This window comes from Antechinus flavipes, chromosome 2 (genome assembly GCF_016432865.1).
Source record: "Antechinus flavipes isolate AdamAnt ecotype Samford, QLD, Australia chromosome 2, AdamAnt_v2, whole genome shotgun sequence".
NCBI classification, from domain to species: Eukaryota; Metazoa; Chordata; class Mammalia; order Dasyuromorphia; family Dasyuridae; genus Antechinus; species Antechinus flavipes.
The window spans coordinates 33573554-33587267 of record NC_067399.1 but is presented as its reverse complement, the minus strand read 5'-3'; the positions used below and the strand labels follow the sequence as shown (position 1 = coordinate 33587267).

Below are 13714 nucleotides of genomic sequence, written 5' to 3'. Positions count from 1 at the left end.
CCTCGACTCCCGTCTTCTCCAGGCTAACAACGTTTGAATAAAAAGTTCCATGTCGTGGGGTGGCAGAGGACGTGCACGGCGAGGCAGGAAGGCTTGAGTTCCAATTTACCCTCAGACACTCAGTAGAGTATTAAGTGTCCTCAACTATAAATTGGGCATAAAGCACCTACCTTGGGTGATTGTGAGGATCAGTGAGTTAATACTGGTAAAATAGTTCATAAACCTTCTCAAACACTGCAGAAATGTGAGTTTACGATTATTATTGATTCTGTTAAATTTTTTTCTAGGATTCGATTTAATTCAGGTACATCTTGGTACTTGTCATTTGTTACAATTTATATTGGTAATGAAACTTTTGGGGAGAGGTGGGAAACTCTTAAAGACTTTTTATCAGTCACAGCCAGAGAGACTGTTCATCCAGTGAAAGCACAGGCTTCTGATGTTGTGAAGCACAGGCTTTTAAGGATCAGTTTCCCCCTTCTTTTTTAAATAACTGTGAAAGGTCTTTTAATTTAAGAGTAGATCTTTATTCCTGTCTTTTTCTACTTTCTCTTAAACTCTTACCAAATCTTCCTTCTTTTGCTTCTCTCAAAAGACTTACTTAAAATCTGTTAGTGCTGTATAGCTAATTGATAGTTCTGTGTTTACCTATGTATTTTTTTCCCTTTTTACTTATTATCAATAATTTCTTATATTTAGGATATGACTTATTTTATTCACTCCCATTTTTTAAGACTGCAGGAATATCGTGTTAATATCAATATTTTCGATGGATTTTTAAGTTTAGTGGCTAGAGAAAAATTCTGCTTCTCTATCCTTTTCTGGGCAGAAATTAAGTATATTTTAAAGCAGTAGTCTGCAAAATGGTGGTCTTTGCCTACAGCCTCTGCACTGGGTGATCACTCAGCCTCTCGGCAATGGACAGTCACAGACTTGTCTAACATGTCTCGGCACAGCTCCCGCGCCCCCTTCCCGAGCTTCCTTCTTTCTGGACATGATCTTCCCCCAAGCCCACGTGGCTCTGGCAAGGCCCCTGGAGACTCTGGGCAGTGACTCGTCAAAGCCAGTCTCTTCTGTGTGAGACAGGTCTGAGTCCCACTGTGAGTCGGTGCTCTTCCGTGCTGCAACCTGCCCTTCCAGTGCTCTCTCCATCATAGACATGGCCGTCTGTCTCCACACCTCACGACAGTCTATGAATTGCCAAACCCAGCGCCCCCCACTCCGTGGCCTTTGGTGCGAGGGCCTTCCCCCTTGGTTTTTAGGACCCTGCACCTCCTGGTTCTCCTCCTTCTCAGTACAAGGGAGGAATCTGTTCTCTGGGGGTGACGCCATCACATGGAGCCAGCAGCCCTGACCGTTTTGTTCCCCGGGAGCAGCCACACAGGGCTCAGACCCCAGAGACACGGGAGCAGGCAGGCTTTCTGTGGGTGGGCTCTCCCTGTGTGCCCGCCATGTCCATTGGCCCAGAGTCCTATAGCACTCATGGTGGACATGCTTTCCCCCACAGCTGTCCTTCGCGTGGCTGGTTCCTTACAGAAGAGCACCGAGGTGATGAGGGCCATGCAGAGCCTGGTGAAGATCCCAGAGATCCAGGCCACCATGAGGGATCTGTCCAAGGAGATGATGAAGGTAAGGCCGGAAGGCTGGAATCCCACATGAGACCTGCCAAAATCTCTGGGGCGCTGAGCCAGGGCTCGACTTTGTCGTCTCCTGACAGTTTGTGGGGCCCATTTGGGGCAGCTCCTCCCCTTTCCTGCTGGCTGCCCATCAGCATGCAGGCCCTGGGAGACACCGAGGCTTTGCCCCAAGTCACATGCACAGCCAGGATTTGAACACCAAGGTCCACCAGGGGTGCACCCACTCTGGATGTCCTTTTCCTCCTTTCTGGTTACCTCATAATTATGGAAAGAGCTCCGAGTCCTCGATGAAATGATGCCCACCCCCCAATAAAAATCTGGTCTGAAACCCTGTGAAGGATGCAAAAGTCTGTAAAATGGTTCTGCTCAGACATACTGGAAATACCCGTTCTGTTTTCAAACTTAAGACAAATTATAATTCAAGTCCCTAAGAGGCTGATAGGTCTGAAGTGATAAATAAATATGGAGATAGGAAGGAATTTACATCCCCTTGAGTTGTAATTGGCACCTTTACAAAAATGGACCCAGTGTTAGGGTATCATGACTTCATCAAAAAGATTTTACTGATTACAGTTCATTTAAAAAGATGTATGCATCTTTTAGGGCTTTAGAGTAAAGACTTAAAAATTTGGAGACTACAAATTAGATAAAAAATTGTAAATTTTCATCAAAGAAAAAGACATTAATGAAGCACATGCCCAAACTTACTGGGAGGCAGCTAAATCAGAAATTGTACAACTCTAAATGCTGTCATCAACAAAAGAATGAACAAATCAAGGGATAAAAGTAAACAAATCCAAACTTTCCAACTAAATAATAGGCAAAATTCTGAAATTCATTGAATTTTAAAAATTGATGGCGATTTTGAGTTCATAAATAAAATTGATTTTTTTTGGAAGGGGAAAAAACTGTAAAATACATGGTTTTTATAATGGGGAAACAAAATTGATTGTATCAAAAATGACAAAGAACTTAGTACAGTTGAAAAGGCAATAAAGGAAATTATTAGAAACTATTATGGGGCAACTAGATGGTACAATGGATAGAGCACCAGCCCTGAAGTCAGGGGGACCCGAATTCAAATCCGACCTCAGACATGTAACCGGTCCTAGCTGTATGACCCTGGGCAAGTCACTTAATCCCAATTGTCTCAGCAAAAAAAAAAAAAAAAAAAACCAACCAAACAAGAAACTATTTTGCTGACAAAATATGCTTAACTTAGAGGAAATAAATAGAAATATAAAATATCCACTTCAATAAAAGAAATACTCTTTTAAACCTAATTGGGGGGGGGGGGGGGGGGGGAGGAGTTGAACAAGTCAGAAATGAACTCCCTAAGAAAAAACTGCAAATTTACTTGTTGCAAGTGAATTATGAATGTTGTATGTTCAAAGAATGTCCCAATATTACAAAGCCTTTTTACAATCAAATCAGTATTTATTAAGCACTTACTGTATGCTGAGCACTGTGCTAAGGGTTACGGTTACAAAGCAGACAGGAGGCCCCTGCCCTCAGACCAACAGGAAATATGGAAGGAAGGAGATAGGGAAAGTCCTGTTAGAGGGACGGCTCCTAGGACCAAGGACTAGGGGAGGTCCTTTCCTCCCCTCCCTCCTCACTGTCCCATCAGGCTCCCGGGAGGCCCTGGCAGATGACATTGGAGTGCCAAACTCCCTTGGTTTTCCTCTTCACTTTGGAGCCTCCAGCCTTCCCATCAGGGGTGCCCAAGAGGCCTCCAGGCTCCCTGTTGGGGGGTTCCAATTCTGGCTGCAGCTTCTTTGCTCTTGCCTTCTTGCTTTTCCTTTTAGGAGCTGAGTGCACAGCCCTTCTCCTCGCCTTGTCCTGGGACTTGGCTAAAATCCTACCTTCACTTAGAGCCCTCACGGCCAGGTCCTTCCCTCTGCAGATTCTGCAGCGGAGGCTGGACTCCCAGGGGAGCTCCCAGAACCCAGGCTTGTTTCTTGTGTTCTGTTTGGGCACAGAAAACCAGGAACCCTCCTGGAAGCGGACCTACTTCTCCTTTTGGGCGTTTGTGGTGTACCGTGGGCCTCCAGAGGGTCAGACCTCGTTTTCTGTGGGAGACCACGGCCCCCAGTCGTGAACTGGTGAATGGTCCATTTTGACCCAGTTGGAGCACAGCTCGGTAAATGTCAGCACCAGCCTGGGCTTTTGGGCGGAACTTTTACCAAAGTCAGGAAGATGCTCTCTCTGTTTAGGCGGGGATCATAGAGGAGATGCTTGAAGACACTTTTGAGAGCATGGACGATCAGGAGGAAATGGAGGAAGCAGCAGAGATGGAGATCGACAAGATTCTCTTTGAGATCACAGCAGGTAAAGGGGCTGGGGCCATCTTTGATCCGGTTGGGTGCCCGAGCCGGAAAGGTTCTTTCCTTTTCTCTTCACAAGCTCTTTCCTTCCTAGGGGCCCTAGGCAAAGCACCCAGCAAAGTCACCGATGCCCTTCCAGAGCCCGAGCCTCCAGGGGCAGCCGCCGCCGTGGAGGAGGAGGAAGAGGAGGACGATGATCTGGAAGCCATGCAATCTCGATTAGCCACCCTCCGGAGCTAGGTGCGTGCGCCTGCCCTGCCAGCAGCAAGTGGCTCTGGTCTGGCCAGCGGGTGGACCCCACCTCTAGGACACGAGCGACTTTTTCTGCATCTCCTGTCAAATCCTTTGTGCGTCTGTTACCGCGTCACAGAGGCCGTTTCTGATTTCTGTTCAACTCCTCCCTCGAGAGACTTGAGTTGGCCCGGGTGTGGAAGAGGGGGCAGTTAAGCCAAGATGACTGTTGACACGTTAGTATATATAATTTCGGGATTTAAAAGTGCCGAGAGGGGAGCCGAGTCCCTTGAAGCAGGTAGTCTTCCCACAAAGCACTTTTAAGTCTGCTGCTGCTGCCTGAAAGTTAAGTCTTCTGTACATTTTTCTGAAAAACACTATAAATGGATTTTAATAAATTTCTGCTTTAAGCCTGGCCCCCCGTTCCTTCTGTTCTCTGCCCCAAGCTGCCAAGCCATTTCCTCGGCCCGGTTCATCCCGAGAGGGGAAGGCGAACACTTCCCTCTGGCTGCGGGCTGCTGCCGGTTGTGCCGGGCACGCGGGGAATAGGCTGCCAGTTGTGCCTGACAGAGCCGGCAGCAGGCTGCTCCATCGGTGCCCCGCATCCTCCTTTTCCTGGCCCCTGGGTGGGCTCAGCATTGCTGCCTTCCCAGGACTGACTGTGCTCTCTGCTTTTATTGTCCGGGATAGGCGGCTGGCTTTCTGTTCTGGTGCCGCGGCCTCCTGCAGAAGAGGGAGCAAGGGCCACCGGCCTCTAGTCTGCGCTGGCGGCCGAGACGCAGCCATCCATCCCATAGCGACTGTGAACCAAGTTCCTAAAATACAGCCAGAAACAGTCACACCAGGGCCTGCCTTTGTTAGCGTTTCAGCACAGAAGGAAAAGCCAGGTGGGTCGTGCCGGGAGTGCCAGGCCCCCCTGTTCTGTCCAGGCCCTTGCCTGGACACTGTCTCCCAAGTCTCCTCAGACTCCCTCCACCTCCATTTAAGGTGGAATCCCAGAATTCCCTTGTAGGGTGTTTCCCACCTCCTCTCCTACCCTGTGCCCCAGGGACACACGCTGAGATTGGAGCCGAGACAATCTAGGTTCAAATCCTGCTCCTGGGGTCCCTACTTGTGTGATGCTCCCCTTTGTGAGCCTCTGTTTCCCTGTTAAAAGGCTGGGCTAGCTTTCAAGACCCTCAGGGACACTAGGTGTGGTTCACAAGTAGTCCCAGGCCATTCCAGCCATCTCCTCTCAGGTTGGTCCCCCCTCCCCCGGAGTGGTGGGTTGCCTGCAGGGTGCCAAGTCAGTGCCACTGGAGATGGGAAGAGTCAGCTGTACTGACAGGCATCCACAGGAAACCTCCAAGGAAGGGACTGGCATCGGGACTGGCCAGGCGAGGGTTTTAGCTGGCACACGAGAGAACTCCACGCTGGGGGGGGCTCTGCCCGCCCACTGACCAGCCAGACCCAGGCTGCAAGGGCAGCAGCAGTCGCCTGGCACCTCTCGCTGCTGATGGGCACAACTCTGACCGGAGTCATTTTGGTATGGAAGTGTGGACACCCCCAATCCCCCCCAGCTGGAGCCTCACTTCAGCAGTTCAGAGGCCCCCATCTCATTTAATCATCTTAATCCCTGATGGATTGCCTAGGTCATCTAGCCCCTTGCCCCAATGTCACATGTATCAAAGGAGAGTTATGGATGAGCCCAGAGAACACTGAGCCTGCTCTAGAAAGCTCCAGATCAAAAAAATATCTAGAAAAACCTAGAAAGACCCAGGGATCTCAAAATACTGAGGGGGTGATCCTAGCTGGGCACACAAGCTCTGCTGGCCGTAAAAGGGGATAGAGAGCACCTACCCCTAGCCCTCTAAGGATAAAGTGAGCAAATGCGCGCCAACATATACACCAGCTGGTTGGGCAGCTCCCTCTTCAAGAGCTGTTGCAGACACAAGAAGCAGACTGCTTGGAAGAATTGATCCTCCCTCCCCCCCAGTTTGTTGAGAGCAACAGCATTTGGGACCAATAGGGCATCCATATTAGTACACTTACCGGTTACACATGAAGTCCTCAAGACCATACTACATGCTCGGCTTTGGAGATGGGGGAGAGCGGGCGTATCCCTGGGAGGAGTCCTGGCTCCCCAACACTGTTTCTGTGTCGGAGGCGTTAGGATTTCATGTCCACGATACTAAAGCTAGCAAAGTCTTCCCAAAATAAAGTACTTAGAATTCCTTCATCATCATCAATTCTCTATCCCTTACGGCGTGATCTCCACAGGCTCGTTTTTCCTCAAGGAGGTTGGACTAGATGCCCTCTAGCATCTCTTCTGGCCCCTCGAGAAGAGTTCTTTTTACTAATCCAAGGTAAATCCTCCCAGTTGGTGCTAATTAATTTAGTTAAAACTGACATTTAACCAAAGGACTCTCTTAGATTCTCTTAAGTACCAGACAAGGATGAAGATGGGTTTTTCCTCAGCCAACTCCTCAAATGAATCCCAGGTGTCAAATAAAAACCGATCGACTGATTCTGATTTCCATGAATTCATCTTCTATTGGAAGTCAAGTGTGTGTGCCTCACTGACATGTTTACAAATCATTTCTTCAGTCTGGCTTTTGAAGCAAAAGCCTCTCATTAAGAGGAATAAGTAGGGGCAGCTAGAGGGCGCAGTGGATAGAACACCAGCCCTGAAGTCAGGAGGATCTGACTTCCAATCTGGTCTGAGACGCTTAAACACTTCACTTCTTAACTGTGTGATCCTGGGCAAGTCACTTAACCCCAACTGCCTCAGCAAAAAAAGAGGAATAAGTGGCTTTCTTTTCATTTACATAACCTTTATGTTATAAAGTTAACTCGGTCATTTCTAAAAACAGCTTTTTTTATCAGTCTGTATCCTTCCAGTTAACATCCATCCAGAAGGCTGAACATGACATAACGGTCACATTTTTATAATTAATTAACCAGAGCATCAACCCCTATACTTTTAAGTAATGGGTCGTGTTTAACTGGCTAGCAGGAGAGAAAGTTGGCTCGACAGGTCTAAGTTTTATCACCCAGAGAAGACAACACAAAATATTAAATGAATATTGTTTAATGTAAAATGCTTAACACTTCGAAATTAGCAAAGCCTCAATTAAATTAGATTTCATTTGCTTAAAGATGGTTAATCCCATGAATTGTACAGTAGATTTTTTTTGACTGTTGCTTAATGCAAGTCCCGTGGTGATGCATTAAGAACTGCACCAGCCACTGTTTTCTTGGCTCCTCCTCTGGACATTAAGGGAAAAAATTCCCTAAACATTCACAAAACAAAATCCGCTCCCCTCACAAGACTCCAAGCAATAGATACAAATCCATTTTGACAGTGGGGGAACAGTCGTAGATGTTTTCCAGAGCTCAATAAGAGGTAATTTTCTTACAGTTAGTTTGGTTTCAAAGTCTGTAGCAGGTGAGAAGTCCCAGTTTCCGGATGCCAAGGGATCAGTGAATAGTCACTACATATACACACTGAGTGTCTGTAAACACTAGAAATGTACAATAGACAAAGTACCTTCTCAAGTCAGGCACTGCTTAAAAAGGAGGATGAGGTAACGTGAGTTCCAAGTCCACAGAAAGCCAGAAGGTCTGCTCCCAACAGCTGCCACTAGTTCGTTTCCGGTGAGAGCTTCTGGAGTTTAAGGTTTGGGGTAGCCAGATTCACTGGCCTTTAATATGGCCACCGCATCTTTCACCGCGTGGTAGATCACATTCTTCACCTACACGACAGCAAGTGAAGACGCTGCTTTTAGAGGACAAGAAGTAACGTTTTCTATCCACTTTCTGGGTTCTAGACTAAGGAGCTCCAAACAAACCTGACTTGCAGGTGACAAAAGCTGGAACTAATTGCTGAGTCAAGGGTGCAATCAGGACCCCAAAAGGTTCTGATGGCTTAAAATTCAACAAGTCAAGTCTTATACTCCAGGTAATTAATTAAAAAGCAAACCAACTGGCTTTCTAAAGCGATGACCATTTGGTGTGGAGAGGCAAGTGTTCTGAAAGGACTCTTCTGTTTCCTGGACAACAAGCTCACCGAGTAAGGTAGCCATGTGCTATCCCACTCAGCTAGAGAATTAAGAGAATTCTAGAAAATTATGCTCTGGACACCACATTTAAAAAAGGAAGTTGATAAATGATGTCAATCCAAGAGCTAACCAAAGTAGAGAAGGGGCCAGAAGAATTTTATCAAATACCATATTTGGTTCTTTAATAGCCACTTTATGAAGCAGGCACATTTAAAATTATGTTCATTTTTAAAATAAATCTAGAAAAAGACTTTGGGTCCTCGAGGCTCAGGAAGCTGATTTACCCGCGTATTATTATTAGCCGATTCTGTGACCCAGTGCCCCTCGCCACAGTGAGACTGGGGAAGAACTCACCTGTAGTTTGTCTTCATGGTTAGTGTGGGTCTGAGACAGGTAGCGGAATTCCTGAGTGAGCCAGAAGCAGTGCTTGACGTGCTCCGGGGAGACAAAATCTTCTGCCACTTTGATGCAGCTGTACAGGTTATGGACCTAAGGAACAAGGAGAGAAGTCAGCCCCGGGCCCGGGCCGAGAGAGAAAGCAAGCACAGACGGGAGCACATGGGGCCTCTTGCCTGGTGGGGGGCGCCCGCTGGGATGAACACGACGTCCCCCAGGAACTGCACGATGGCCCAGCCTTGAACTCCATACTCCTGGTGGAGGCGCTTTCGGAGCGGGCGGTCCAGATACCAGCTTTGGTCATGAATAGGGTCATGATCCGCAGGGTTTTCTTGTCCTTGTTCTTCTGAGACCTGGAACACACAGAAGAGTCTTCGACAAGAATTCATTTGACCACGAGCAAAATTCCCCAAAACCAAATTCAAATACCGTTCCTGCACTAAGGTGGCCTTGAAAGCCATGGAGAAGCCAAGCCGGAGCCCTGGGGGAGACCGAAACAGCTTCTGCTTTGTTGCCCCTGCACGCTTCATCTCGTTCAATACACTGCAAGCTAACGTCAGTTTGGCATCCTCTTACCTGCCCCTAACAAAAAACCCTGGGCCTTTGGGGCATGTCCCACTTTAAACTTCATTTCTTAGCACAGGCTTGAGGCCAGGACAAGGTTCATGCAAACTTTTAATGCAAAAAGAAAAACAAAACAAAACAGAACAAAAAAAAAAACCACCCTGACATTAGGACAAAGTAAAGCTTTGCTGCTGGGATTCTTTCTGTCCTATTTGTCCTTCAAGATAGAGTATGGTTTAGTTTTAGAGTCAGACTGCAGCTGTCGTGTGTGAACATGTGTGATGGGAGGCTGACTCCCACAGTGAAAGATTCTTGACTAGACTTTCCACAAGGCCGCCAAGGGTGGGAAACACCGTTTCTAAAGCTGCCTCGGTAATTAAAATGAAAGCTCTATTTTTTGGGGGGGTGGGGGTGGGAGGTATTGTCAAAAATACATTGCTCATATTCTCTATTTCCACTCTGACTGACCCAAATACACAGGAGGCCTTCCTTTCCGGCCTGCTGCACAGAGGGAACTCCCACAAGATCGACAGACCGACCACTTTCAGTTCCTTTCCGCAGGCTTGAGCCTTTTGCCATCATTTCATACTAACAATGGTCTCTGACAGACTGATTCAGGTAAATCTCAGAGTAACTCTGGACCTCAATGTGTTGGTGTTCTATGGCACTTGTGCTATGGGGGCCAATGCTGAGAGTATACATGGCCACGAGACAGAGCAGGGGGGAGTGGAACCGGCCCTGCCAGGTAAGCGAGAGCCGGGTCGGTGCAGCTCAGGCCCCTTCTCCAACTAGAGCCTTCAGAGTCGTCCAGAGGGACCAGCTCGGGGTCAGAGATGGGCTCGGGATCCCTTGGTTCTAAAGCCAGATCCTTAGCCATTCCTCAATGCCTTCCCCAGAATTATTGTAGTTAGAAAGTAACTTGACAAAATGTTGGCCCACACGGCTCCCCCGGCCTGAAGCTGGTTTGAGGGGCACACTTCATCACTCTCCTTCCCCTCCCTCCGTTCCACTTCCGATTAGAAGCCCAGGACCTGAGGCACCAAGCAGTGACTGGGAATGGGGGAGGAGGTTTTCTAGAGCCATGATAAACCTGGCCTTAGGTTGATGCAGACAATCAAAGAATACCTTCTTAAGAAAGGATCGGATCTTCTCTGTGTCTTTAGCAGCAAAAATGTGCCAAAGAGCTCCTGGTTTCTCTTTTCCTTCAATAAACCTCTTGACAGTTAGTTCATCACAGTCTCCATCTTGGATAGTTCTAAGTACTTCTGTTGGGAGGAGAGAAGAAAAATCGATGGAAAAGGAACATTCTGCAGCTCAGGGGCTTCCCCACACCTTTACCTGCTGTTCCCTTACCGTCTTCCTGATCGAGCTGTCCCGTCGGGATGCCCACGTAGACCATGACGTTAGCGGCATCAGATATATCTAGATGAAGATTTGTTGTTCCATACTTCCTGTCTTCTGGTGTGATTAACCCTGAAAGAGAGACCTTTTTTGGAATTGCTGCAATTAAGAGGGCACCGAGTTACATAATAATGTGGAACTACCGTGGCCATGTCGGGCAATAGCCAACTAATTAAAGAAGCTATGTGTGACCATGGCACCGGCCTACCCCAAACTCTTGGACTGGAAAGGAGTGTGTTTCTCCTTGCCCTACAGAGTCACTAGCAAAACTTTCTCATCATCACATTTTAATTAAATGCACCTTTCCGAGGCTCACGTATTATCCAAGCAGCTCTCTCGGCCCTCACAACATTTTCTCAAGGAATTCGGTACTGGCTAACCTTATTCACTCTTAATTCTCATTAACATACTAAACAACCAATAGGCATGTTCACATCTCCTTAGAAATCGTGACCTCCCAATTCCTCAGAGACAGGTGGGCCTGGAGTCAGGAAGGCCGGAGGTCAGCTCCAGGCTCAGACAATCCCTGGCTGAGTGACCCTGGGCAAGCTATTTATCCACTCTCCTCAATGGTAACCTACTTTCCAATATGACTGTCAGAACCAAATGAAAAGCACTTAGCCCAGTCCCTGGCACATAGTAGGAACTTAACATGCCTGTTTCCTTCTTTCTTTCCATGATCCTCCACTCAACACCAGTTGCTCACAGCAATGCTTCTCATCATCTTCCATGAGGATCAAAGGAAGATCTCCCTTCCTCAGTCCATGACCTGCTACCCTGCGGCCACCTCCCCACGCCTCATCTGCCCAAAGGACCTTCTTGCAGTCTGGCCACCTCAAGGCTAGCTACGATCTGACCCCAGATCTCACACCCAAGTTGTATTTTTCTTGAAATCTCTACCTATGTCCAATTCACTTGGCCTTTCAAAATTAAGATGTAGGAGATTATCACATTGCTTCACCCAAAGAGAGGAAAAAATGTTTTCTACTAAGAATAGGCAGTGAGAAGTCATGGGAAAAATCACTAGTGAGAAAAGCCTCAGGGCAGCTAGGTGGCACAATGAATAGAGCACCAGCCCTGAAATCAGGAGGAGCTGAGTTCAAATCTGAACTTGGACACTTAACCGTCCTAGCTGTGAGCCTGGGCAAGTCACTTATCCCCAATTGCCTGGGGGGAAAGGGGGGAGAAAAAGTTAAAGAAAAAAAGAGAGAAAAATCCCTCGAGATCTGAGGTCAGATCCTAACTATGCTGTGTCCCTGTGTGATCCCCACAGACCTTTCTGGCACTGTTTCCTTATCTGTAAAATAGCAAAAATATCTGCTCTGCCCAACACCCCTGACAGCAACCAAGACACATAAAAAATTATAACACTGCCTGTTCCTACTGTCTTCGACGATCTTAACCAGCCTCCTTAGCTGAAAAACACATTAGGAAAGCTATTTTCATTAAAGGGAAACTTGAGTAACATTATTCTGAAAACTCCTTTTGCTAATTTTCAACACATACAATCTTTTATTTTTAATTTATCAGTTTAAGGATGGTTTTATGTAGCATGAAAAATCTTTTTTTCTTGGAGGATCACTACTTCTTACTAAAACTAAGCAAAAATGTCATTCAATTGTAACTTCCAAGTATAGTTTATGGGTTTTCTGTTTGTTTCTGGCTAAGGTAATATGGGCTAGAAAGACTGGAGCTTGCTTGAATTTGTCAACAACAACAACAAAAACTACATTATTCTGCAAAGACCAGAGGGATCATGTGATCCTATTTCTGAATAATGAAATGAAAAGAAAAAAAAAAAAGATTTAGAGGCAGCATCCAATGTTCTTTTCAAGTCCCCAGTTGGAACGGCGCATTATTAAAACGTATCTAATGTGATGGGAAAAGCAAAGGACCATCACTCACCATAAGCATTATACATCTTAGGACCCAGGTCTGGACGAACAAAGTAATTGGGTAATCTGGAGGCCAAGTTCAGTTTGCCATCTCTCCTGGTATACTCGGGCAATGGGATGTTTGTCATCAAATCTTCAAACCTAGCATCAAACAAGTAGCAATTTCTGAACTGAGACAATGATTTTCTTATAAAATCAACAAATGTATTTGTTCAATTTCCTATGAAAGGTGGGTAATTCTGCCTAACACATCTGATTTACTGACTGGAATAAATAGTTACAATAGTGCTGATTTACCCCGTTTCCAGATCATTGAAATTGTGATGACATTTCTTGCTTTCTCATGTTAGTTGTGAGGAACTTTTTCCTTAGTCCTTTCTCCTCCCCAGCACCTGCCTTTCATACTCAAACATTTTCTCAAACTTCTCTCTTAATGTCCCAAATTACTTCGTTCTCTTGCACCCCAGGATCTCTCCTTCACTCTCCACCAGTCACGCTGGAGCTCACTATTATCTAGCAGTGTTCTATTTTCCAAATTAAAAGTTGCAGATCTTCAACAAATTCTACCTCTCACTACACCCCTCCCCCCAAAGTCCTCCTCAAGACCTCCGATTGTTCCCTCTATTCTTTAGTACTATCCTAGGGCATGACCCGCTCTGACCTCCCTTTATGCTCCCATTAGTCTTGAAGACGGGGGTAGCCATGTTAACACCACAATGTACTCTGCTCTTGCTCCATCCGGGCTCCCCATCCACAGCACCTGCCTTTTCTGCGGCCCCTCGTGTCCTCACAGCATCGGGCTACTTTACAAAATCCTGCAGATTTGCATGGCAGCCCTTTTGTTCCTTAACTGATTCTCTCATCCTTACAAAAATGAGGTCATGCAACATGACCTTCCCTCCCTCCTCTTCTCCGTGACCCTCATTGACCTCCTCCAGCATTCTCTTCCCTGGTCTCTGACAAGATGGGGCCCTTTGTGTCTGGCCAAGCCCAAACCCTCCAGAAGGGACCCTTGGTCCCATTACCTCCTTTCTTCCCCGCCTCTCAGCAGCCTGAGACCCCCATTGAGGACTCCCTACTCCTCCCCGTCTGCTGTTTCCTCCCCCCCCCCCCCACACCCTATACCTGGCAGTCTCTCCCAAACCTCCTGATTTCCTTCAGTCTCAGTTAAAAGCCCATGTCTACAAGAAGCCTTTCCCATTCCCCTGTTCCTTCAGAGATAA

At 46.9% G+C, this 13714-nt stretch overlaps 2 protein-coding genes across 2 annotated transcripts in view; one reads left to right on the top strand and one right to left on the bottom strand.

Moving 5' to 3' along the window:
• CHMP3 (charged multivesicular body protein 3) overlaps positions 1–4610 on the top strand; it is a 39069-nt gene extending 34459 nt beyond the window's left edge. The window contains exons 4-6 of the mRNA XM_051974396.1: positions 1508–1629; positions 3854–3968; positions 4059–4610. Coding sequence (XP_051830356.1) covers positions 1508–1629; positions 3854–3968; positions 4059–4204 — 383 coding nt within the window. The 3' untranslated portion in view covers positions 4205–4610. The remainder of the gene's footprint in view (positions 1–1507; positions 1630–3853; positions 3969–4058) is intronic.
• A 2639-nt stretch (positions 4611–7249) lies between these two features.
• KDM3A (lysine demethylase 3A) overlaps positions 7250–13714 on the bottom strand; it is a 61843-nt gene continuing 55378 nt past the window's right edge. The window contains 6 exon segments of the mRNA XM_051974393.1: positions 7250–7929; positions 8590–8724; positions 8808–8984; positions 10321–10460; positions 10549–10668; positions 12502–12632. Coding sequence (XP_051830353.1) covers positions 7849–7929; positions 8590–8724; positions 8808–8984; positions 10321–10460; positions 10549–10668; positions 12502–12632 — 784 coding nt within the window. The 3' untranslated portion in view covers positions 7250–7848.